The 26,200-nt window shown below is 47.2% G+C and overlaps 1 protein-coding gene across 1 annotated transcript in view; it reads right to left on the minus strand.

The window, feature by feature from the left end:
• Positions 1 to 765: 765 nt before the first annotated feature.
• LOC309379808 (uncharacterized protein) overlaps positions 766 to 26,200 on the minus strand; it is a 37,751-nt gene continuing 12,316 nt past the window's right edge. The window contains exons 5-11 of the mRNA XM_081929261.1: positions 22,462 to 24,776; positions 22,279 to 22,319; positions 16,761 to 16,869; positions 13,386 to 13,589; positions 10,668 to 10,933; positions 7,816 to 7,961; positions 766 to 1,716 (exon numbers count right to left, since the gene is read on the minus strand). Of these exons, the coding sequence (XP_081785387.1) occupies positions 922 to 1,716; positions 7,816 to 7,961; positions 10,668 to 10,933; positions 13,386 to 13,589; positions 16,761 to 16,869; positions 22,279 to 22,319; positions 22,462 to 24,776 (3,876 nt within the window). The 3' untranslated portion in view covers positions 766 to 921. The remainder of the gene's footprint in view (positions 1,717 to 7,815; positions 7,962 to 10,667; positions 10,934 to 13,385; positions 13,590 to 16,760; positions 16,870 to 22,278; positions 22,320 to 22,461; positions 24,777 to 26,200) is intronic.

The following is a 26,200-nucleotide window of genomic DNA, read 5'->3' on the forward strand; positions in this document are numbered from 1 at the left end:
TGCTCTCATAAATAAGTACGTTATTTGACAAGACCTGTATGTGGTCAAGTAATTTTGGAATAATGGCCTAGAAATATCATAAATACCTATAGATAAATGGAAAGATGTGTTGGGAAACTGTGTACTTGCCAAAAGGTCATGTGAAGGAGTACCGGTAAGTCTGCCTGGTGATAACAGAGGCATGGAGACAGCTCCATGATTGGTCAAGCTCTCTCAAGGGAGTGATAATTAATGGCCCACTAACTGGAATGTGTTGGTTCAGAGCTCAGTGTTCAGAGTTCTGTGTGTCAGTGTAAGAGTTGTGAGTCATGCCAGAGAGAGCTAGCAAAAGATCCGTGTTCTGTTCCTGTAAATAGTCCACTGTATATAATAAACACCTAACTACAGGTTCCTGCTTCGTCTATCCTGTCTGCAGCCAAGTCGCCAATTGCTTCCGTGGATTCTGCGTTTACTTTGCTAGGTCTGGCTAAGGTCCTGCAACTAGTCAGAAAGTTGCGAAACACCAGTAGGTTTTGCCAATAAGATGGACCATGAAGCCTGAGGTCAAAGGGATGCCTGGAAAAGTGGAGGGAGGAGATGCAGACAAAAAGCGGATAGGCCAGTAATCCTCTCTTGGGGCTCATCCACACTCCCTTTCGTACTGCACTTTCTAGGGATTCCAGGTCTGTGCCCCAGTGGCTTTTATTTTTTTGCCCTGTCACTTCCAAAATGCAGTCAATTCCAAAATTTCAAAGCTTGCAATATTGGGACTCCGAGCAATCGCCATTTGAACACAAGCAAAGCGTGGCATGTCTTTATTTTTAAGCACAATGATTTTAACACATTGGATATACCGACACGCTCCATTGTGGAACACTTTTCTTGCGTAACTGAACGCTTATAAAGTTAATAAAAGGACGGGCTGCATCACAAACGCTGATGTCAGGCTTGCAATGGTGCCCGTTTGCCAGGCCAGTTACCCCAACTGCTGCCGTAGCTGACGCTGGTGATCATTTCTCTGTTCTTTTTGCGTTTTGGAATAAATGGTCTGAAATCATACGGGGTCGTTGTTGTTGTTGTGGGTGTTGTGGTAGTAGTTGTGGGTGTTGTGGTAGTAGTTGTGGGTGTCGTGGTAGTAGTGGTGGGTGTTGTGGTGGTAGTGGTGGTGGTAGTGGTGGGTGTTGTGGTGGTAGTGGTGGTGGTAGTGGTGGGTGTTGTGGTGGTAGTGGTGGTGGTAGTGGTGGGTGTCGTGGTGGTAGTGGTGGTAGTGGTGGTGGTAGTGGTGGTAGTGGTGGTCATGGTCGTGGTGTCAGTTACAGGCTGTGGCTCTGCCCTTTGGGGTGGTGCTTCAGATGTGGGTGGCAGCTGTGGAAACCGAAGCAATCTGGGTCGTTTGGGTTCCTGGGGTGGCGGCTGAGGATTTGGTTCTGGTGCTGTTTCCGTTTGCGGCGGGGCTAATATCTCTGACCAGTCTGACTCAGACATGTGCAGATTTGGCTCGAGTGGTGGAGGCGGCTCAGTTTCTTCAGGCGCCTGCTCTTCCTCCTCGGTCGGCGCCGGGGGCGGTTGTGAGTTCGGCCTTGTGTAGCTCTGGATCCAGTCGAAGAAGTGCTGCGTGGAGGTGTAGACACCGGGCTTCTGGGCTCTGGCACAGCCCAGTCCCCAGCTGGTGATCCCCACCACCCAGTAGCGCTCGGAGCGATCCTCCCGGCACATGAGGGGTCCGCCACTGTCGCCCTGCAGTGGGAAGGGAGAGGACAGCCGTGTGAGGAAGGGGAAGGCCAGCCGCTCAGTGGAGAGAGCCCCTGCCCTGCCAGAGGAAGGTCCCAGGTTCAGTCCCCAGTGGCATCTCCAGGTGGACAGGGGGACTCCTGCCAGAAACCTGGAGGGCCATGGCTGCCAGTCAGTGTAGACAGTACTGATGGCCAGTGGTCTGACTCAGGGCTCATCCACACTGACCTTTCTAGACACAGGTCTGTGCTTCCAAGCTCAAGGTCTGAGGGCTTTTCGTTTGTTTGTCCTGCCACTTTCCCCAGGAAAACACATTCTTTCGTGTTCAACCAGAACAAAAAGCAATTTGGGTTTTTCTGCAGATTGCTGTTTTCTTCAATTCAGCGGTAAAGAGCAGCTTTTCCTGAGGAAAGGAGCAGGAATTAAAACAACCCACTTGGACATGGCACTTTAAAGTGTGGTTCAGTGCCTAGATATGCAGCAGGAAAGGAACTATATAACAAAATAAGAAGTCATAGAAAAAAATGCTGTTCTTATTTTTATATAACAATATTACATCTATATATTATTTTTATATATTACATTATATTAGTTTTAATAATAATATGCTTTAATACAGGCATAGTCAAACTCGGCCCTCCAGATGTTTTGGGACTACAATTCCCATCATCCTTGACTACTGGTCCTGTTAGGTAGGGATGATGGGAGTTGTAGTCCCAAAACATCTGGAGAGCCGAGTTTGTCTATGCCTGTTTTGATATAATAAAAATGTCAATGAATCATCAAATCATCAAATTATCGAGTTGGAAGGGGCCCAAGGGTCATCTAGTCCAAGCCTCATGATGCAGGAATCTCAGCTAAAGCATCCATGGTAGATGGCTACCCAACCTCTGCTTAAAAACCTCCAGGAAAGTCCCTCATCTTCCCGCTGTGCTAGGTTGTAAGAAGGTATTAGAAAGTATATTAAATGTAAGGTAATAATTATAAGTCCCCTTCATGGATCACTGCCTTGCCATGGCGAAGGGACTTGAATAACTCAGAGAAGCTATGAGCTATGCCGTGCAGGGCCACCCAAAATGGACAGGTTAGTGGAGAGTTTTGACCAAACGTGATTCACCTGGAGCAGGAACCAGCAAGCCACTCCAGTATCCCTGCCAAAGAAACTCCATGGACAAAGGCAACAGGCATATAAAAGTTATGACGCTGGAAGATGAGCCCCTCAGGTCAGAAGGCGTCCAACATGCTACTGGGGAAGAGCGGAGGGCAAGTACAAGTAGATTCAGAGCTGATGAAGCGGCTGGGCCAAAGCCGAAAGGACTCTCAAGAACTGTGGGCAAGAATCCCGTAAAAGAAATGGAGTGGCTCTCATAGTCAACAAAAGAGTGGCGAAAGCTGTACTGGGATGCAATCTCAAAAAATGATAGAATGATATCGATACGAATCCAGGGCAGACCTTTTAACATCACAGTAATCCAAGTTTATGCACCAACTACTTGTGCTGAAGAAACTGAAATTGACCAATTCTATGAAGACTTACAAGACCTTATAGAAGTGACACCAAAGAAGGATGTTCTTCTCATTATAGGGGATTGGAATGCTAAAGTAGGGAGTCAATAGATAAAAGGAACAACTGGCAAGTTTGGCCTTGGAGTTCAAAATGAAGCAGGGCAAAGGCTAATAGAGTTCTGCCAAGAGAAAAAGCTGTGATTCAGGCCTCATCATGGGACTAAAACTGCCTTGGTCGCACTGGTTGATGATCTCCGGTGGGCTAGCGACAAAGGTGAGAGCTGTTTCCTAGTTCTGCTGGATCTCTCAGCGGCGTTTGATACCATCGACCATAACATCCTTCTGGACCGTCTAGAGGGGCTGGGAGCTGGGGGCACTGTCATACTGTGGTTCCGCTCCTTTCTCCTGGGCCGTGTTCAGAAAGTGGTGGTGGGTGATGAGTGTTCAGACCCCTGGGCTCCCACTTGTGGGTGCCTCAGGGTTCTGTCCTCTCCCCCAAGCTTTTTAACATCTACATGCAGCCGCTGGGAGAGATCATCAGGGGGTTTGGGCTGGGTGTTCATCAGTATGCAGATGATTCCCAGCTCTACCTCTCTTTTAAATCAGAACCAGTGAAGGCGGTGAAGGTCCTGTGTGAGTGTCTGGAGGTGGTTGGAGGATGGATGGTGGCTAACAGATTGAGGTTGAATCCTGACAAGACAGAAGTACTGTTTTTGGGGGACAGGAGGCGGGCAGGTGTGGAGGATTCCCTGGTCCTGAATGGGGTAACTGTGCCCCTGAAGGACCAGGTGCGCAGCCTGGGAGTTATTTTGGACTCACAGCTGTCCATGGAGGCACAGGTCAAATCTGTGTCCAGGCCAGCTGTTTACCAGCTCCATCTGGTACGTAGGCTGAGACCCTATCTGCCTGCGGACTGCCTCGCAAGAGTGGTGCATGCTCTGGTTATCTCCCACTTGGACTACTGCAATGCGCTCTATGTGGGGCTACCTTTGAAGGTGACCCGGAAACTACAACTAATCCAGAATGCGGCAGCTAGACTGGGGACTGGGAGTGGCCGCCGAGACCATATAACACCGGTCTTGAAAGACCTACATTGGCTCCCAGTACGTTTCCAAGCACAATTCAAAGTGCTGGTGCTGGCCTTTAAAGCCCTAAATGGCCTCAGTCCAATATATCTGAAGGAGCGTCTCCTCCCCCATCGTTCTGCCCGGACACTGAGGTCCAGCACCGAGGGCCTTCTGGCGGTTCCCTCACTGCGAGAAGCCAAATTACAGGGAACTAGGCAGAGGGCCTTCTCGGTAGTGGTGCCCTCCCTGTGGAACGCCCTCCCACCAGATGTCAAAGAGAACAGCTACCAGACTTATAGAAGACATCTGAAGGCAGCCCTGTTTAGGGAGGCTTTTAATGTTTGATGTATCACAGTATTTTAATATTTCTTGGAAGCTGCCCAGAGTGGCTGGAGAAGCCCAGCCAGATGGGCGGGGTATAAATAATAAATTATTATTATGGTCATCACAAACACTCTTTTCCAACAACAGAAGAGATGACTCCACACATGGACATCACCAGATGGGCAGCATCGAAATCAGATTGAGTATTTTCTCTTCAGCCAAAGATGGAGAAGCTCTATACAGTCAGCAAAAACAAGACCTGGAGCTGACTGTGGCTCAGATCATCAGCTTCTTATAGCAAAATTCAAGCTTAAACTGAAGAAAGTAGGAAAAACCACTGGGCCGGTAAGATACAATCTAAATCAAATCCCTTATGAATACACAGTGGAAGTGAGAAACAGGTTTAAGGATTTAGATTTGGTGGACAGAGTGCCTGAAGAACTATGGATGGAGGCTCGTAACATTATACAGGAGGCAGCAACAAAAACCATCCCAATGAAAAGGAAATGCAAGAAAGCAAAGTGGCTGTCCAACGAGGCCTTACGAATAGCGGGGGAGAGAAGGCAAGCAAAATGCGAGGGAGATGGTGAAAGATACAGGAAATTGAATGCAGATTTCCAAAACATAGCAAGAAGAGACAAGAAGGCCTTCTTAAACGAGCAATGCAAAGAAATAGAGGAAAACAATAGAATAGGAAAAACAAGAGATTTGTTCAAGAAAATTGGAGATATGAAAGGAACATTTCATACAAAGATTACCATAATAAAAGACAAAAGTGGAAAGGACCTAACAGAAGCAGAAGACATCAAGAAGAGGTGGCAAGAATACACAGAGGAATTATACCAGAAAGATATGCATGTCTCGTACACCCCAGGTAGTGTGGTTGCTGACCTTGAGCCAGACATCCTGGAGAGTGAAGTCAAATGGGCCTTAGAAAGCACTGCAAATAACAAGGCCAGTGGAAGTGAAGATATTCCAGCTGAACTATTTAAAATTTTAAACAATGATGCTGTTAAGGTGCTACACTCAATATGCCAGCAAATTTGGAAAACTCAGCAGTGGCCAGAGGATTGGAGAAGATCAGTCTACATCCCAATCCCAAAGAAGGGCAGTGCCAAAGAATGCTCCAACTACCGCACAATTGCACATTTGCACTCATTTCACACACTAGCAAGGTTATGCTTAGAATTCTACAAGGAAGGCTCAAGCAGTATGTGGACCGAGAACTCCCAGAAGTGCAAGCTGGATTTAGAAGAGGCAGAGGAACCAGAGACCAAATTGCAAACATGCGCTGGATTATGGAGAAAGCTAGAGAGTTCCAGAAAGACATCTGTTTCATTGACTATGCAAAAGCCTTTGACTGTGTCGACCAGAGAAACTACGGCAAGTTCTTAAAGAAATGGGAGTGCCTGATCACCTCATCTGTCTCCTGAGAAATCTCTATGTGGGACAAGAAGCTACAGTTAGAACTGGATATGGAACAACAGATTGGTTCAAACTTGGGAAAGGAGTACGGCAAGGCTGTATATTGTCTCCCTGCTTATTAAACTTATATGCAGAATTAATCATGTGAAAGGCTGGGCTGGATGAATCCGAAGCCGGAATTAAGATCACCGGAAGAAATATCAACAACCTCAGATATGCAGATGACACAACCTTGATGACAGAAAGTGAGGAGGAATTAAAGAACCTTTTAATGAGGGTGAAAGAAGAGAGCGCAAAATATGGTCTGAAGCTCAACATCAAAAAAAATGAAGATCATGGCCACTGGTCCCATCACCTCCTGGCAAATAGAAGGGGAAGAAATGGAGGCAGTGAGAGATTTTACTTTCTTGGGCTCCATGATCACTGCAGATGGTGACAACAGTCACGAAATTAAAAGACACCTGCTCCTTGGGAGAAAGGCGATGGCAATCCTAGACAGCATCTTAAAAAGCAGAGACATCACCTTGCCGACAAAGGTCGATATAGTTAAAGCTATGGTTTTCCGAGTAGTGATGTATGGAAGTGAGAGCTGGACCATACAGAAGGCTGATCGCTGAAGAATTGATGCTTTTGAATTCTGGTGCTGGAGGAGACTCTTGAGTGTCCCATGGACTGCAAGAAGATCAAACACATCCATTCTTAAGGAAATTAGCCCTGAGTGCTCACTGGAAGGACAGATCATGAAACTGAGGCTCCAAGACTTTGGCCACCTCATGAGAAGAGAAGACTCCCTGGAGAAGACCCTGATGTTGGGAAAGATGGAGGGCACAAGGAGAAGGGGACGACAGAGGACGAGATGGTTGGACAGTGTTCTCGAAGCTACAAACATGAGCCTGACCAAACTGTGGGAGGCAGTGGAAGACAGGAGTGCCTGGCGTGCTCTGGTCCAGGGGTCAAAAAGAGGCGGACATGACTAAACGACTAAACAACAACAACAACAATAATTATAAGTACAGTCAAAATCACAAATGTCAGCTATATTGGCAAATGATGGGAAGTCTATATTTATTTTACTTTAGTTTCTTGTTGTTTTACTTTACTTCATGTACCATTATATGATTTTAGCTTAGCTGATATCTAAGTGGAATTAGAAGGTTAAATTAACATTCTAAGTTAAACTAATTTAAATATATATATATATATATATATATATATATATATAGTATATGTGTGAAGTTAAATTTGTAATGCCATTAATGAATTTCAATAAAGAATTTTTTCATCCAAAAAACCTCCCCAAAAAACTCGAGCTTTGGTGAGGTGCCATCTTTGGTAAGGTGCTGCTTCTCTGGGACGTTTGCAAATCGCTTCGACTTGCACGCAGAAGGTGCTAGGTTTCATCAGACTGGGACCATGTACGTTTTCTGAATGGCACAGAACACAATGGTGGCAGATGCCCTCATTTTATCCCCTTGCCAGTGGTGGACTCTCCTTCCTTGGAGGTTTTACAGCAGAGATTGCATGGCCCTGTGTCCAGGATGCTTTAGCTGAGATTCCTGCATTGCGGGAGGGGGGTGAGCTAGATGTCCCCCTGGGGTCCCTTCCAACGATTCTACTCCCCTTTTAAACGCTTGGCCTTGATGCTTGCTGGGGCACACCTCAGCCCTGCTTTGTAACTTTTCCTCAGCACTAGCCGGTGATGAGAGAATTGAAGAAGTATCTGGCTAAAGACGCAAGAAAGTTGGAAGATGCAGGTGAGTGGCAGCGGCCCAAATTCACGTACCTGGCAAGTGTCAATGCCTCCTGCCTCGAACCCTGCACACAGGTTGTTGACTCTGATGCTTCCATAGTACCAGGAAGTGCTATTGCACCTTTCTTGGGAAATAAGTTCCACTTTGGCCTCCTTCAGGATGTCAGATGGAGCATTCGCTGTAAGGAGAAAACAGTCATGAAATTTCTACATGCACATGTCCAGTGAACGCTCCAGCCTTTTTCTCTGTTGTCTACTCATTTTCTATTCCTGGGAAAAGCCCTTGGAACCAGCCACCCTTCGCCTCCCTATGTGGTGAGTTATGCTAAGAAGGCTGTTTGACCCAGTAGCTCCTTGCCAGAGACTAGGGCTGGGGGTTCCCATTCGCTGGCGAATCTCACTCCATGTGCTTGACTGGGTCAATAAAAGAAGTCAATATCAGAATGTGTGCAGAGGCAGAACTTCTGAAATAGGTGCAGATCGAATTGCACAAAGGCAACAGTTGGGCCAGTGTATCTCTAAAAACAGACTACAGTTCAGTGTTCAAAATTCCCATTGTTCTGGGAGTGCCTAAATGAATACCTCCAAAGGCAAGCTTCGAGGACAGAAATCTGGCTGAGTCTGGAATAACCTTGTGAATTGAAAGGATAAGAAAGAGGGTTTTATATCTAGATGCTTGGATAAAAATAATCAGGAGAACAGGAAGACACAATGAGAGATAAAGGAGGTGCTGTGGGATTGGTGGAAGTCAATATCTTGTTGTTGTTTTAGTGTTTATAGTATTAACTTGTAGGATATGGATTTGTGTTTTTTTGTTTTTGTTTTGTTGTGGTTCCTTTCTCCAGTTTTCGAATGTTGGTTTTTGTGTGTTGTGTATTGTTGTTTTTTTGATATTTTTCGTGTTGTTGTTGTTGTGTGGAAAATACTAACAAAATTTATTTTTTTTAAAAAATCCCATTGTTCTATGCGCATTTTGCAATGGGATTTCATTAGGGCAAGAGGTTTCTGAGCTCTGGGCACAGTACTGCACCTAAAATTTCAGATTGAAACTGCAGAGTGGAAGGAAAGGAGGACATTTTTCTGCTTCCTCACTTCCAGCTACTCTCTGAAGGCAGGAGAAGAGACCCCCTAAGAATATTAGGGGGATGGGCAGCGGAAGGACTAGAGCAGACCATGTGAAAAACAAACATAATATTTTAGCTGCAGTTCATTCACTTTCAGCTTTGTATTCTTGTTATTAAAAAGTGTGCCTAAATATTCCGTTGTTGTGCCCATGTCCTCGGCTTAAGGTGTCATTTAGCTCCTAGCTTCCATATCACAGTTTCTAGCTTTCATATCTCTGTTTCTAACACTGCTACAGTTTATGAGAGGTTTGCGTCTTAGCCATACCTTCAGAGTGACATATTGAATGATTTCATTTTCCACTCAGCGATTTTATCTACATTTCCTGAGAGCTTATTATTTGAAGGGCTGTGCCAGGGCTTGCCACTCTGGTGCCAAACCAGATGTTGTTGGACTCAAACTCCCATAATCCTCCACCATGGGTGATGCTGGCTGGGGTTGATGGAAGATGGTGTTGAACAACATTTATAGGGCATCAGGTTTGCCTAAGCCACGCATGTCCAAAGTCCGTTTTGGGGGCCTAATATCGGTTCAATCCTGGCAGTAAAATCCTAAAAAAGCCCTCAACAACTCTAACCCTGAAAAAAGCTCAACAACTCCAACCCTCAACAACTTTGGGGTGAAATTGTTTAAAAAAGCTCAGCATCATCAATCCAGAAAAAGGTCAATAAGTTTGGTTGGCCCTTCGGTCACTTCATCAAATCTGGCCCTCTTTAAAAAAGTTTGGACACGGCTGGCCTAAACTGTGCACCCTTTGCAGCCTGTATAAATCTGTGCACCCTTCCCTCCTTCCTCTTCATCCCTAGCCCCCACTTTTGTGCATGGTTCTGTCTTTTTGGAAGCCATCTCCATCATTTGTCCTGTTCCAACTCTGCATATCAAAGGACGTGACTTGAACTGGGACAACAACCCACAGACTTGAACTGGTTTCATAGTTATCTCACCAAGGGACCCTGGGATGAGTGTTAAGAGATCTCTAACACGTGCATCTCAGCATCCTCACGAACTACAATTCCCAGGATTCCCTGGGGAAAGCAACAAAAGTTACACTGATGTCGAGCCAAGTTTGTAGTTTGTAGACTACTGCTTGCAGTCCAATATTACACGGTGTGTTGTTTTTCCCCCCTCCTTTGACGCCTTCACTCTTTCTCTATCAGCTTTGCCACCCCTTTCTCGCTTTCCTCTCTGCATTTTTCTTCTTTTAAAACAGGGGTAGGCAACCTAAGGCCCAGGGGCCTGATGCGGCCCAATCACCTTCTCAATCCGGCCCGTGGACGGCCCAGAAATCAGTGTGTTTTTACATGAGTAGAATGTGTGCTTTTATTTAAAATGCATCTCTGGGTTATTTGTGGGGCATAGGAATTTGTTCATATTTTCCCCAAAAATATAGTCCAGCCCCCCATAAGGTCTGAGGTATGGTGGACCGGCCCATGGCTGAAAAAGGTTGCTGACCCCTGTTTTAAAAGCATACATAACCGTTCTTAGCTCAAAGCATCTCAGTTATGAGCTCAGCCCACCAGCTGCAGCCCCAAGGTGTATGGAGATCATATGCCCTTGGCTCACGGTACAGCTTTTCTGCTGCAAACTTCTGATTTTGCAGCATTGATGCTTTTAGGGCCTTGGAGGCTGGGTTTTTTGGGGGTGGGGAGAGAGACTGCCAGCAGAGACTGGGCTTCCTTCTGATTAATCGCATGGTTGTTTCACTGCTTCCCATCCTTTCCCAGGCCTAACGGAGCATCAAGGCATTGCTGCATCTCTCTCACATTTCTCATGTGTGTAACCCCAGCCAGCGATGTAGCAATGGGCCATGGCAGACACGTCCACAAAGCTCTCTGGCAGGCAGGCAGGCTGGATGTAGTCACTGCACTGGATCGGGTCATCCAGCTCTATCAAGGCGATGTCGTTGACTTGCTGCTGTGCGATGTAGCTCTCGTGCTCCACCACCCTCTTGAGGAAGCGCACCTCCGCATCGGGGCCAGGCCGGGAGAGCACGGTGGAACCCAACAGCAGCTCCCAATTTTCTAGATATCTAGAGCAGAAAAAGAAAACAGGAGAGCCAGTGTGGTGTAGTGGTTAAGAGCGGTAGATTCGTAATCTGGGGAACCGGGTTCGCGTCTCCGCTCCTCCACATGCAGCTGCTGGGTGACCTTGGGCAAGTAACACTTCTCTGAAGTCTCTCAGCCCAACTCACCTCACAGAGTGTTTGTTGTGGGGGAGGAAGGGAAAGGAGAATGTTAGCTGCTTTGAGATTCCTTCAGGTAGTGATAAAGCGGGATATCAAATCCAAACTCCTCTTCTTCTTCTTACGCAACACTTTGCCCATTTACCCCAGTATTGTCTGCTGTGATGGACAGCAGCTCTGACCACAGCTGACCAGAGTTGAACCTGGGACCATTGGATGGCAATGCCCATGCTCTACCACTGAGTTCTGCCCCTTCCCCAAGAAGGGGAGCATAAGCTAGCACTGGGGTTGCCAGATTGGCACCCATGGGTGCAATGACCCCCTTCATGCTTTTCCTTGGCGCCTGTGTGAAATCTCTGCCTCTCTCCCTCCCTCCGCTCTCAATGCTCTGTCCTCTTCATGAGGTCAGAAAAGCCCTGAAGTAGGGTCAGAGCAAAAGAGGCCCATCTGGTCCAACATCCTGTCCTCACAGTGGCCAATGAGATGTCCCAGGGAGAAGCCAGGAAGCAGGACTTGAGTGCGACAGTGTGGGATGTGTCATCACTGAAGCAGTCAAACACAGCATTTTCTGTTGCCTAGAATGAACACACAGGGGAATGTGGCTCCAGACAGGGAGCACTTCCTGTCATACCTGCTCTGGAGCCTCCTCCCCCTTTGAGTGACCAGGTAGATGGGCGTGACCCTAGCAGACCCTACAAAAGGGCTAGCCATTCAGCCATCTTCCTTTTTTTGGACTCTCTTGCTTTTTTGCCATCTTCCTCTCTTCTGGCTCTTAGCCAGCAGCACATGGCTCACCCTTCCAGAGGATGGAAGCCACAAGGTAGAAAGTCTGAGGCCTAGCTCAGACTTCTTTTCTCTATACATGTACCTGTAACAAGATAAAGCCTGCCTTCAGGACAATACTGTGAACTGAACGTAAGTAAACTTTACTCTTTGTTATATCCTGAGCTTGGATCCTAGAACAATAGGCAGGTAGGATCCTAGAGTGCAACAACCTGATTGGCCTGCAGGAGCAGCCCAATCAGGTTCCAGGAGGGAAGCAGAGTCAACCAATCACACAGGACCCATTGTGTGAATAATGTATATAAAGCCCAAGGTTTTGGGGAAAATTCTTTCACTGTTTATGAGCTGCAATAAAGAGCATGAAATCACTACGTGACTTGTCATGTTATTACAGTGGTACCTATGGATGCGAATGGGATCCGTTCCGGAGCCCTGTTCGCATCCTGAGTAGAACGCAACCCATTACTCCGCGTCTGTGTGCCTGCGCATGCACAGGTAATGATTTGCAGCTTCTGCACATGCGTGTGACGACATTTTGAGCGTCTGCGCATGCACGAGCGGTGAAACCCGAAAGTAATGAATTCCGTTACTTCTGGGTTGCCACGGAGCGTAACCTGAAAATGCTCAACCTGAAGCATATTTATGTTGAATGGTTTCTTTAAATGTAAAGGTTCATCATTGTTCCACCTGATGTGTATGTCTTTAAGGGGCCAGAGCAAGGGCCAGAGCAAAACAACGAGACCCAGCTTTAAAGCTGTGAAACATAGCAGGTGCTGCTGAGTTGTATTGATTAAGCTGTGTCAGCAATTGGGTAGAGTATATAAGGAGCAGCACCTAGCTCTCCCATTACCCTGGGGGATGGGTTGGTGGTTGGGTCTGGTTTGTTTGTTGATGTATTTAGTGTATAAGGAGTTTTTGTTTTTCTTATTAAAACCTTGAGAGCCAGCGTGGTGTAGTGGTTAAGAGCAGTAGTCTCGTAATCTGGTGAACTGGGTTCACTTCCCCGCTCCTCCACCTGCAGCTGCTGGGTGACCTTGGGCCAGTCACACTTCTCTGAAGTCTCTCAGCCCCACTCACCTCACAGAGTGTTTGTTGGGGGGGAGGAAAGGAAAGGAGAATGTGAGCCGCTTTGAGACTCCTGAAGGGGAGTGAAAGGCGGGATATCAAATCCAAACTCGATTGCTCCGTCTGGATTGCTCAACTTAAGTGATTCTAACGAATCCATCAACTTGGTGCCAGCAACGTGCAAGGGGAATTTGCTCTGCTGCTTGCTCACTAGCGGAAGTGAGGAGGGATAAAACTTAATCAATATATCCTCTCCTACTTTCCTCAACATTCCCACAGACAGCAACTGTCTCCACTTGCGATTCTCATCAGCTGGTATTCAGAAGCATGAGGGGCAGAGCGTAGCAACTGTGGCTTATAGGCACTGACAGCTTGACCTCTGTGGTTTTGTCCAGTCCTCTTTTAAAGCTGCCCTACAAGTCTATTTCTCGCCCCAGATCCTTTGGCTCACCTCTTATCTCTAAAGCAGTGGGCTGCGGTCAGAATCCACTTGGCGCTGATGAGGGACCCTCCGCAGGTGTGCTGGTAACCTGACCGGAAAGGTCTCCGGATGCTTACCATCCAAGGCCAGGTTCCCGGCAAGGTGTTGACGCCTCCCCCCATCTGAAGGGAGCTGCTGTGGCTGGATGCCAAGGGGCGCCTCCCACAAATTCCACTGGAAAGGAGAACAGCGGAAAGGGCATCAAGGCGACCGGCAGGATTTATTCCTCGGTTAGCTTATATATCCTGCCCCTCAATAGCTTCCCCAAGACTATTTGCATCACTGTCAGAAATGAAAAAGTTGCGCTTTCCCCCCACCAAAGGCCAAAAGGTTACAACAGCTAATGTTAAGTACTAAGCTTGGATTTAATGTTGTATTTTAATCTTGTTTTTATGTTGTATTTTAATCAATTGTTTTTATACCTGGTGTTAGCCATCCTGAGCCCAGTTTTGGATGGGGAGGGCGGGGTATAAATTAATTTTTTTATTATTAGAACAATACGCAAGTAGGATCCTAGAACTGATTGGCCTTCTGGAAAAGACCAATCAGACTCCAGGAGGGAAGCAGAATCAGCCAATCAGAAGGGACTCATTGTGTAAATAATGTATATAAAAGCCTGAGGTTTGGGGGGCAATTCAATCACTGTTTTACAAGCTGCAATAAAGAGCATGAAATCACTACAGGACTCCGAGCATATTTCAACTAAGTAAGCGTCAACTCGCTTAGAAGCTTATCTTTAACAGGACTTGTGCTTAGAACACCTGAAAACAGGGCATCTTGCAGTTGGAATGGGGTTTATCTATACACTTCAGCAGATGTAGAACCTGTGTACACCTAGGATGGTTGGGATATGGCTTTATCACTTGAGTCAATGTGTCAAAGCCTAGGAACACAGACTAAATAAGGATTAAAATAGTTAGGAGGGATGGTTGACAAATTTAGAGTAATAGGAGATGTGGACAAAGGCGGGGATTTTAGTATTTTAATTAGGCAGTCATGATAGGCTATAAACCCTGCACATGCCCAGCCAATGGGGAAACAGGGGAGGGAATATGCTCTGGCAGGGGGACGTAGAGGATATAAGCTTGTGTTTTGCTGATTCCAGGTGTGCCTTCAGTTTATATCTCACCATCGCCTAATAAAATCAAGATAAAGATAATATACAAAGACTGAAACAGCAATGTTCAAGCTGCTATACATTGAGACCGAAAAGGAATCCATGTGTCTCAAAGGGATGTTGCAGCTCCTCCAATGAGCACTGATTTTGGAGCGCATCATGAAATGAAGGCCTTTCCATGGGAAGGCTGGGAAACACATGTCCAACAGCACCCAGCCTCTGTCAGAATCATAGAATTGTAGTATCGTTGAGTTGGAAGGGATCCCAAGGATCATCTGTTTATGGGACTGTCTCTCCTGGTCTGCCCCACGGAGGACCTTAAGGTCCATGAATAATAATAGTTTAGCGGTCCCTAAGGAAGTCAGACTATCCTCCCCCAGGGCCAGGGCCTTCTCAGTGATGGCTCCGACCTGATGGAATGCTCTGTCCCAGGAGACCAGGGCCCTGCAGGATTTAACCTCCTTCCATTGGGTCAGTAAGACAGAGCTATTCCACCTGGCTTTCAATTTGAACTTAGCCTGATCTTTTATTCCCATTCCTTCCCTCCCCTCCCCTTTTATGAAGATTACCTGCTCTGGGATCCCACAGCTAATTCTCCCCTGGTCTCCTCGCTGGCCCAAATAGGACTAATTTAGCTAGCTAGCTCTGGTGATCATCTAATGTTTATTGGATGGATTTCCCCCCCTAAATTGATTTTTGAATTCTGAATTGTTATTCACGTTTTATACAGTATTTTATGGTGTTTTTTGTTGCATCAATTAAGTGTTTTAAATTTGTTGTTAGCTGCCCTGAGCCTGGTTTTCTGAACTGGGAAGGGCGGGGTATAAATAAAAAATTATAATTATTATTATTATTATTATTATTATTATTATTATTCTTTCCAATGCTTTCAGGAGCTGAACCCAACTCTTCTAAATTCAGGGGAAGTGGGCTATCCTATTCTACCAGGAGGGGTCCACCTTTCCACATTACTTATGCTGCCTCTCAGAGGGGTGATTTGTAGGACCCACAATTTCGGTGGCATCCTCAAAAGAAAAGCTCAACAACTTGTGGGGTGCCCCGGTTTTTACTTTTTGAAAGACAGCAACCCTAGGTACCTAGTAGCACCCAAGCCTGTCCCCAGCCTGGCAAAGCGATGCGCCCTGCAGGCTGTGGAACGGATGCCATCTGCATAATTCAGCTTTCTAGGAAGGTCGTCTTTGCAATGAGCTAGTGGTATCTGTTGAATGGTCTCTTTAAATGTAAAGGTTCATTATTGTTCCACAAGATGTGTATTTCTTTAAGGGCCAGAGCAAATAACGTGACCTAGTTTTACAGCTGTGAAGCAGTATAGCAGGTGCTGTTAAGTTGTGTTAATTAAGCTGTGTCAGCAATTGGGTATAGTATATAAAGAGCAGCACCTAGTTCTCTCAGTACCCTGGTGGATGGGTCAAGCTTATTGATATATCATAAAACGTGTTTCTGCTTTTGTTATTAAAACCTAGCAAAAGTTACTTTTGCGTTCCTTGTAATGTGTGGTCTCCCCAGCAAGCTCTCTGCAGTGCAACTAGTCTGCAAATAGCCAAAAGGGGCATCCTTTCTGCCTCCGGAAAAAATGACTCCTCCCCCCAGAGCGAGACATTGTGGGCGTACCTGGCACCGGAGAAATCACGTGGCGCTGCTGCTTTGCCACAACAGACACAACGACTCTTTAACATTTCACTGCTTCTGTTCAACTTTGTGACTGCTTAGCACTGAGCAGGAGTCCATCAGAGGGTGCTGGACTCTCCTTCCTTGGAGGTTTTTAAGCAGAGGCCAGAAGGTCGTTTGTTATTGATGCTTGAGTTGTGATTCTAGGATTTGCTCCCGCTGTGGCAAAGAGGCAGGCGCATGAGGTCTATGGTACAATACACCCACGATGCCTCACACTGAGGAAGGACCCCTTCTATGGGATGAGTTGTGGTGGGCCCAGAAATCCCTGTCAGTGTTGCTGACAGTTCCCCTCACAGCAGAGGAGCCCCATTGGGCATGATCCACTACCACCTGTGCTGAGCTGATACCTGAGGCAACTGCTTCCCACTCTCTCATGACAGGGCTGGCCTGGTCATTACTGTTGACATTTCCATTCCACCTTAAGGAACCTTGTAATGTGTGGTCTCCCCAGCATGCCTTCTGCAGCACAACTAGTCTGCAAATAGCCAACAGTATCATCCAGGGGAACATAGGCTGCTCCTGCTGTGGTCACTCACCTGCAGCTGTCATCTGCGGCACGCATAGGGCAGGTTGTGATGAGGGCCAGGAGAGCGAGAAGCAGCCTTCTCATCCTCTTTGCGATTGCTGCTTCCTGCTCTCTCACCGCTTGACATCATATAGAACTATGTTCTATATGACATCACACAGAAGTGCCGGCAGTTGTTCTTTAGTTTCCTATGGAACGAGTCATTGATCCCCAGGAAGGTGCATTGAGAAGTCTCAGGGCTGCACCACGGATGCATTCAAGCACCTGAGCATGGAGCTAGAGGGAAACTGGGAAGGAACCTTTAACTCTTTGTTCACCATGCTCCACTGCCCGGCTGAAGAGGAGGATTGCCGTAAACCCACAGAGCGCTTGAAGATAGTTTACTTAGAATCATTACTATTATTATTTGTTAAATTTGTATTAGAATAGAGTCTGTGCAGTGTAGCGTTGGACTGGAACTGCGTGGTAAAAGGTAAAGGGACCCCTGACCATTAGGTCCAGTCGTGACCGACTCTGGGGTTGCAGCGCTCATCTCGCTTTACTGGCTGAGGGAGCCGGCGTACAGCTTCCGGGTCATGTGGCCAGCATGACTAAGCCGCTTCTGGCGAACCAGAGCAGCGCGTGGAAACGCCATTTACCTTCCCACCAGAGCGGTACCTATTTATCTACTTGCACTTTGACGTGCTTTCGAACTGCTAGGTGGGCAGGAGCAGGGACCGAGCAACTGGAGCTCACCCCATCGCGGGGATTCGAACCGCTGACTTTCTGATCGGGAAGTCCTAGGCTCTGTGGTTTAACCCACAGCACCACTGGAACTGCGGAGACCTGGGTTCAAATCCCTCTTCAGTCACCAAGCTTACTGGGTGGTTTGGAGCAATCTGCTGTCCCGCTTCTTAAAGCACAGAGTTGCAGTGAGAATAAAATGTGGACTATGCCAAGATTGCAAGATTAACTGGGAAAATCAGAAACCAGGAGGATCAAAACATCCACAAAGAATTGGACAAATTTATATTATATTTGAAAGACCACTCTAAATACCGGAACTCTTTGGCAGGTTTTAAATGACTCTTGTAATGTTACACAGATTTTGGATACAAAGGAGGATTGTAAATTAGATGGAGTTATAATATCCATCTAACCCATAAAATAACCCATGGAGGGGAGGAGGAAAGTCTTGATATTCAGAAGAATTTTGTGTAATGTTTATTATTTGTGATTATGAGTGTGAATGAATTTGTAAAATCAAATAAAAAATTTAAAGAGAGAGAATAAAATATAGAGGATCTCTTATGCATAAATGTGATCACGTGAGGGATACAAAAATTTGAAGTGGCTTATTCATATATTTAGAATGTCATCATAACCGATTACATATTCACTAACAGTTATTAGCCAACGTGTTGTGTTTGCATTTTTGTAGATGGTTACATTTTGAAACACAGGGGTTTGTGTTTGTTCATTTTCTAGAAATTCAGCAGAGAGAAGCTTCAGTTGTTAAGCAAATAATGTCTTATTCACACTTATCTCTTGTCCGATGCCTTCCAGGAGCATGTGTGTGCCCTTCCCCTGGGAGCTTTCCCCACAAAAACCTGCTCTTTGAAGCTGAATCGGAGCAAAAGTCAATTTAGGTTTCCCGTGGATTGCCATTTGCTCCAATTGAGCTTTAGAGAGTGTATTTCTGTGGAGAAGGCTTCGGTGTGAAAAAAGGGGCACTTGGACACAGAGCTTTAAATTGTGGGCTGTGCCTGGAAAGAGCAGAGGAAAGGTTAGTGTGGATGAGCCCTCAGGTGGTACAGTTGCTGTTGCGTTTACTGAAATATCTCACCTGCAAAGGCAGGAGTACCACATGCAGATATGTAGTCATCTATACTGTTGTTAAGCACCATCAATGTACATGGTGCTCTTCAAAGTAATAAAAGGGTGGATGGGGGAATACAGTAAGGGCTCATCCACACTCACCATTTGCCTTGTGCTTTTTAGGTACAGGCAATTGAGCAATTTATTTATTTATTTATTGCCTCAGCAGTTTCCTCGCAAAACTCGCTCTTTAATACTGAATTGGAACAAACAGCAATTCTGGGTTTCTGTGAGTTGACATTCAGCAGTAAAGAGTGGGTTTTCGTGGGGAAAGCACAAAAAAAGTGATTAAGCACGGCACTGTAAAGCACGGACCTGTGCCTTTAAGCACTAGCCAGATCAAGCGTTGCTTTTCTGGCTGAGTTCCACAAAGAACTAGCATTGCTACTTGTAAAGGGAGGCTGGAGAGAGAGAAAAAATCCCCTGGCAAATAGTCTGATCTGTGCTGGATTTTTGAGTTCCCTGGATCCCTTAAACAGGATTACTGAGCAGTCACAGCCATTGCCATATTCCCTTCACCTTATTTGCGTTAACCACTTCTATATTTGTGTATTGATCGCTGTCCTTTCCCCCCATTACCTATTTGCAATTCTCCAAGACTGGATTCTGTCTACATCAGCGGTTCTCAACCTGTGGGTCCCCAGATGTTGTTGGACTACAATAATAATAATAATAATAATAATAATAATAATAATAATAATAATAATAATTATTTATTATTTATACCCCGCCCATCTGGCTGAGTTTCCCCAGCAACTCTGGGCGGCTCCCAATCAGTGTTAAAAACAATACAGCATTACATATTAAAAACTTCCCTGAACAGGGCTGCCTTAAGATGTCTTCTGAATGTCAGGTAATTCTTTATCTCTTTGACATCTGATGGGAGGGCGTTCCACAGGGCGGGTGCCACTACCGAGAAGGCCCTCTGTCTGGTTCCCTGTAGCCTCACTTCTCGCAATGAGGGAACCGCCAGAAGGCCCTCGGCACTGGATCTCAGTGTCCGGGCTGAATGATGGGGGTGGAGACGCTCCTTCAGGTATACAGCACCGAGGCCGTTTAGGGCTTTAAAGGTCAGCACCAACACTTTGAATTGTGCTCGGAAACGTACTGGGAGCCAATGCAGATCTCTCACAACCGGTGTTATGTGGTCCCGGCGGCCACTCCCAGTCACCAGTCTAGCTGCCGCATTCTGGATTAATTGCAGTTTCCGGGTCACCTTCAAAGGTAGCCCCATGTAGAGCACGTTGCAGTAGTCCAAGCGTGAGATAACTAGAGCATGCACCAGTCTGGCGAGACAGTACGCGAGGAGGTAGGGTCTTAGCCTGCGTACCAGGTGGAGCTGGTAGACAGCTGCCCTGGACACAGAGTTAAACTGCGCCTCCATGGACAGCTGTGAGTCCAAAATGACTCCCAGGCTGCGCACCTGGTCCTTCAGGGGCACAGTTACCCCATACAGGACCAGCTGATACATCTCCCATCATCCCTGAGCTCTGGCCTTGCTAGCCAGGAGTGAGGGGAGTTGTAGTTCAACAACATCTGGGGATCCACAGGTTAAGAAAGGCTGGTCTACATGATCCTGTGCCTTGGAGATTGTGGTCAGGCACTGCAACCTGGAACCTCTTTGGTTAACGTGTGTGATCTTTGCTTTGACTTTTATTTGCAATCAAACCATTTCTGTACAATCTGTTGTGTTCATTCATGTTTCTCCTGAATTTCCATTCATAAAATTGGCCGAGATTAATAACTTTTGCTAATTGCAGCCTTATCTGACTCCGCTGGTTTGCCAAGTCTCTGCCGTTCTCCTTTGCTTCTCAGTGGAGGCGATGCCTGCAGTTCTTTGCCTAATCCCTATAGGGGGAGCTGTTGTGTAAGGGGATTTGAAGTTTAAATGGCCCCCTAGGGACTCAGCTACATTAGTCAAACTACAACATTATAAACGCGTTATAACACTGTGACACCAGTGTAGAACTGAAATCGCAACACAATGATATTTTCCATTGTGAGCTTTACAACAATTCCCCCCCCAAGAGTGTTTTCAAAGCGGTTTTTTTTTTTTACTGCGTAGATCTAGCCTAGCTCTGGTTGAATTGCTATCAGTGGTGTGTTTGGTTGCATATATTGGTGTGTGTGTGTGTGCGAATACTTATCTACATGCACCAATGTTTCTGAATGTTAGTTGCTGGAAACCTCAGGAGAGGAGAGGGCCCTGTGAGGAGAATCAGAACTGACAGGGTTAAACAGTTCTGAGTGACGTCTCACATTCTGAGGCGTGGCTATATTCACAGAGGGGAGTGTTTCTCTGTGTGTCTTTTTTCTTTCGCTTTTGCCGAGAAGTCGAGGGATGGCAGCCAATTCGCTGGGCTGATTTATGTTGTTATTCTACTCATTAAAGGCTATTGGAGATAAGAGAAAAGCCTGCTTTGCAGTTTGAGTTATTCCCAAACAAGCAACAGCTTTCCCCGCTGTGTAAACTCTGCTAAGAGGGCCAAAGAGGCTGGAAGAGGTTTTTACCGGCACGGACAGCAGTGGCGCAGCTAAAGAAGAGTGCCGGACACCATCTTGGCCCCATAGGCCCTTGTGCTCATGTTCTGCCCATAGGCATCTGACTGGATGCTAGACTAGATGGACCCTCTTTGGCCTGATCCAGTAGGCTATTATGTTCTTGTGATCCTTTGGGGAGATAAAGCACTTCTTGCAGCCCGGTGGGCTGGATCTGGCCTTCCTAGTGTAAATATTCATATCTGAGAAATGATTGGATTGGTTCTACTAGAAGAGCCTAGCAGAGGGAATTAATTCAGAGATTCACTGCTGGGCTATCCAGCTCAGGCTTAGACCGGATAATATTAACCAAGTTGTTGTTTAAAAGAGATTTACGGAGCCATCAGATGGAAGCGTACTTGGAAGTGCATCCCGACAACAGTCAACTGAGCTTAACGAAAGGTCTATATGATTTCAACCTTAATATTTGCAATTAAAAATAAATAAGCGCAGGCCAATTTAATTTCCCCTCCCTCTTTTTATAATCGATTTTTGTTCTGAACCATGTTCTGAACCAGAGTTACTGGAGCAATAGCTTTCTGTCCTCCAGCGGGAATAGAAGAGGCAGAATTCCTACACCGCTAGATTTCCTCCAGTTGCCCGTAGTTCCTGAGGGTAAGGGAGGGCACTGGCAGGACCCGGAATCAGGTTCTCAGGCACATGCCAGACCTGCGTGTTTCCAAGCAAGCATGGTAGCATTTTGCTCCGACTGCTTCCCCTCTGGAATTAAGGCATTCCTGCGGCTGCAGCAGAGGGTGAGCCCACGTGGCAGATCTGTGCGTGGATTCTCAGTGATGTGGATGTTCCCTCACGCATCTCCTCGTCTTTTACTTTGAATTAACCACCTCGTAGTTCCAAGGCCATCAGCGACATAAAGCAGGGCAAGTTTTGCACCCTGTGTGCCATCCCGTTGCTCCGCCGTAAGTCCAATTGTTCCCACTGAGAGCTCCTTCCTGACAGTCCTGAATATAAGTCCCGCTATCTGCTACAGACTAGCGATCAACTGCTTTAATCGCATCCCTTCTCTTTGGTAATCTTGGAAATCCAAGGGAGCTTTGGGCCCTGGCATGTGAGGATGGAGGTCATGGTATCGAAGTGCAAATTACGGTATTTGGGAGAGGAATGGCACTTACTGCTGCGTGGCCTTTTGAAGAACTGGCTAGTTGAGGACAGCCTGAGGGTCAGACGGACAAAGAGCTGTAGGCAGGATGCACCCCATGTGTGGACTCTCTTATTTAGAAGGTTGCCAGCGTCGGCCTGGAGGACCAGCTCGGGGAATGCGAATAGCATAGAATGCCGGAGAACGCCTCTAAGACTTGGGAGGGTCAGCAGCCACTTGAATGCTGCTATATGGTGCCTCTGGGTTCTCAGCTGAACCTTCTGGGATATTTTGGGCCTCTGGAGGGATGTATGGAGGGTATGGATCAGTGTACGGGATCTCAGGGGGAGTGTAGGGGGCTTCCAGGGTGACAGGTGTCTCTGGGAGATTGTATGGAGGCTCCAGAGTGAGAGGTGTCTCTGGGGGGATATATGGGGGTTCTAGGGTGGCAGGTGGTTCTGGAGGAATATATGGAGGCTCCAGAGTGAGAGGCGGCTCTGGAGGGGTATATGGGGGTTCTAGGGTGGCAGGTTTCTCTGGCGGGGTGTATGGAGGCTCCAGTGTGAGAGGTGGCTCTGGAGGGGTGTATGGGGGTTCTAGGGCAACAGGTGTCTCTGGCGGGGTGTATGGGGGTTCTAGAGTGACAAGTGCCTCTGGTGGGGTGTATGGAGGTTGCAGAGTGGCAGGTGTCTCTGGTGGGGTGTATGGGGGTTCTAGAGTGACAAGTGCCTCTGGTGGGGTGTATGGAGGTTCCAGAGTGGCAGGTGTCTCTGGTGGGGTGTATGGGGGTTCTAGAGTGACAAGTGCCTCTGGTGGGGTGTATGGAGGCTCCAGAGTGGCAGGTGTCTCTGGAGGAGTGTATGGTGGTTCTAGGGTGACTGATGTTTCTGGGGGAGTGTATGGTGGTTGTAGGGCGACTGATGTCTCTGGAGGAGTGTATGGTGGTTGTAGGGTGACTGATGTCTCTGAAGGAGTGTATGGGGCTTCTAGAGTGATTGATGTCTCTGAAGGAGTGTATGGGGGTTGCAGGGTGACCAGCGTCTCTGGAGGAGTGTATGGGGGTTCTAGGGTGACCGGTGTCTCTGACAGGGTGTATGGAGGCTCCAGAGTGACCGGTTTGTCTTGAGGCATGTATGGAGCCTGTAAAATGACTGGGTTCTCTGGGGGGATGAATGGGGGTTCTAGAGTGACTGGGTTCTCTGGCGGAGTGTATGGGCGATCCAGAATGGCAGTTGCCCCTGGGGGTGTTTCTTGGGGGATGTATGGAGGCTCCAGAGTGACTGATGTCTCTGGAGGAATATATGGGGGATCCAGAGCGAATGGTCTGTCTTGTGGGACATACGGGGACTCTGAGGAATTGGATGAGACACTGCCTTGTTTTGGAGAGATGTATTTGGGTGGTGGGGGAAGAAATGGAGGCTCTGGGGCAGTGTAAGGCTCCCCCAGAGGAATATAGGGGGGCTCCAGAGATGCAGTCACGTCAGGGGGGATGTAGGGGGCCTCTAGAGCAGTGGGCTGTATTTCTTTAGGAATACGAGGAGGAGCTAGAGGTTTGGGTGCTGTTTCTTGGGGGAAATAGGGTGCTTCCAGGGTGACCGTTCGTTCTGAAGGGACATATGGGGCTTCAATAGGGGGAGGTGTAATTATTGGGGGTATGAAAGGGGGCTCCACAAGGATGGTTGGCTCTGGATCTTTGTGGGGGGACCTCAAAGTTGCCTTGGGCCTTCGAGGACGGCGTTTGGTGGGATGTGTTGCGTGAGCACCATGGGCTTTTGGAGAAGCAGCTGTGGGCAGAGGGACAGTGAGCACCTGTGGGGTCTTTTGGGAGGCATCTGTGGGCAGAGGGACCGTGAGCACCTGTGGGGTCTTTTTGGAGGCATCTGTGGGCAGAGGGACTGTGAGCACCTGTGAGGAAGTTTCAGAGGCATTTGTGGGCGGCGGGGCTGTGAGCGCCTGTGGGGACTTTTTGGAGGCATCTGTGGGTAGAGGGACCGTGAGCACCTGTGAGGAAGTTTCAGAGGCATTTGTGGGCGGCGGGACTGTGAGCGCCTGTGGGGACTTTTTGGAGGCATCTGTGGGTAGAGGGACCGTGAGCACCTGTGAGGAAGTTTCAGAGGCATTTGTGGGCAGAGGAACTGTGAGCGCCTGTGAGGAGGTTTCTGGGGCATCTGTGGGCAGAGGGACTGTGAGCACCTCTGTGGGGGTTTCAGGTGCTGCTGAAGGAGCGCTTGTGGACAGAGGACCAGTGGCCACCTTTGGGTTGGTTGCTGGCTCTTGTGTCATCAAGATGTCCTTTCTGTTAGGCAGGAGCGTTATTCCACCAGGTGACTTTCTCTTCTTCTTCTTCTTCTTGGGCTTCTGCCCTTTGGCTTCCACCATCTCCCCCAAGATCCATTCAAGGAAGTCTTTGGTAAAGGTATAGATTCCTGGGTTGTTTGCCTGGGCACAGCCCTTTCCCCAGCTGGTGATGCCAATCACGTAATACGGGGAATCTTGGTTTGTCTTGCACATCAGGGGGCCCCCACTGTCACCCTGCAGAGAGAAGGAAGGAAGGAACTTAAGTAGTCTTTCAGGAAAGCAAAGCAAGGTCCCCTCACACTTATGGTGTAGGTGCAAGTCTAAGCCCGTCCAGCCACCAGGACCAAAGACCACATGAACCTTTTTAGCTGCTAAAAAGGAGAAATTCATTGTTGTTTTTGAACGCCCTCCCATCAGATGTCAAAGAGATAAAGAATTACCTGACGTTCAGAAGACATCTTAAGGCAGCCCTGTTTAGGGATGTTTTTAATATGTAATGCTGTATTGTTTTTAATACTGATTGGGAGCCGCCCAGAGTGGCTGGGGAAACTCAGCCAGATGGGCGGGGTATAAATAATAAATTATTATTATTATTATTATTATTATTATGCTACATGACATCACAGACTCACCCCCTGCCATTCATCTCATCATTGCCAAGAAACGCCCATCTGTCTTGTGCTTCTGACTGTGTTACCAGGAACACATTCACACTATTCATTTAAAGCACATGGCTTCCCTCAACAATCCCAGGAACCATAACTTATCTTTCACAGAATTACAATTTCCAGCAAGCTGCATTTCCCAGGATCCTGTGGGGCAAGCCAAACTTTAAATGGGCTTTAAATACATGGCGCTATCACTACATAATGAAGTTGCCGCGTCTGTTTCCAAGGTTGAGTGTGAAGTTCCTTAGAACGTACCTTCAGGGAAAGAGCTGACGTTTGTCATAATAGAGCAGACGCTCTCTCTAAATGCGTTTGTTCGTAAAATTGATTATCAGAATTGATTAGTTCTGAGCTTTTTTTGTAATTGTTTTAAAACTGTATTGATTTCCCTGTTTTTGCATATGCTGCCGTGAGATTTATGGTTTGGGAGAAAAAGTCTGAATTGTATTTTCAGAAAATCTGTTCCCCATCTGAAATTCAATGGTACGAGGCACAAATTCACTTTTGGAGTACCAATGACTACAGGGCTACAGTGTTTTTTCAACCAATCCCTTAGTTTGATTAACTTGGGTGAGGAGGTCTGTTGGGGACTGGGCAGAGGAAGAATGGTGGAGACCGCCTCCCCAGCCTGACCCTTCCAGGAAGGGGGAAGAGGAAGTCTGTTTAGATTTACAACAGGGTTTGAGGGAGGTCACAGCTCAGAAGCAGATGAGGGGGAAAGTTAGGAAATAATGGGAGAGGAGGAGGAGGCAGAAGCGGAGCAGCAGCTAGCTGACATGGTATCATCAGAAGGCTTCCCAGACCCTCCATCTCCCAGAACCTGCAAGCCTTAAAAGTAGGAGCTCAAAGAGCTCAAAGACAGAGGGCACATAACAGCACCCGTAGAAGTGACGAATGAGGAAGTGGGAGAGACCTGGGGGTGAGTGTAGATTCACTCGGGACAATGACATTATCCAAGAGGCTGGGTTCTACATCCTCTCTCTGTAAATA

This window comes from Podarcis melisellensis (genome assembly GCF_964234715.1).
Source record: "Podarcis melisellensis genome assembly, chromosome: 10".
Lineage (NCBI taxonomy): Eukaryota > Metazoa > Chordata > Lepidosauria > Squamata > Lacertidae > Podarcis > Podarcis melisellensis.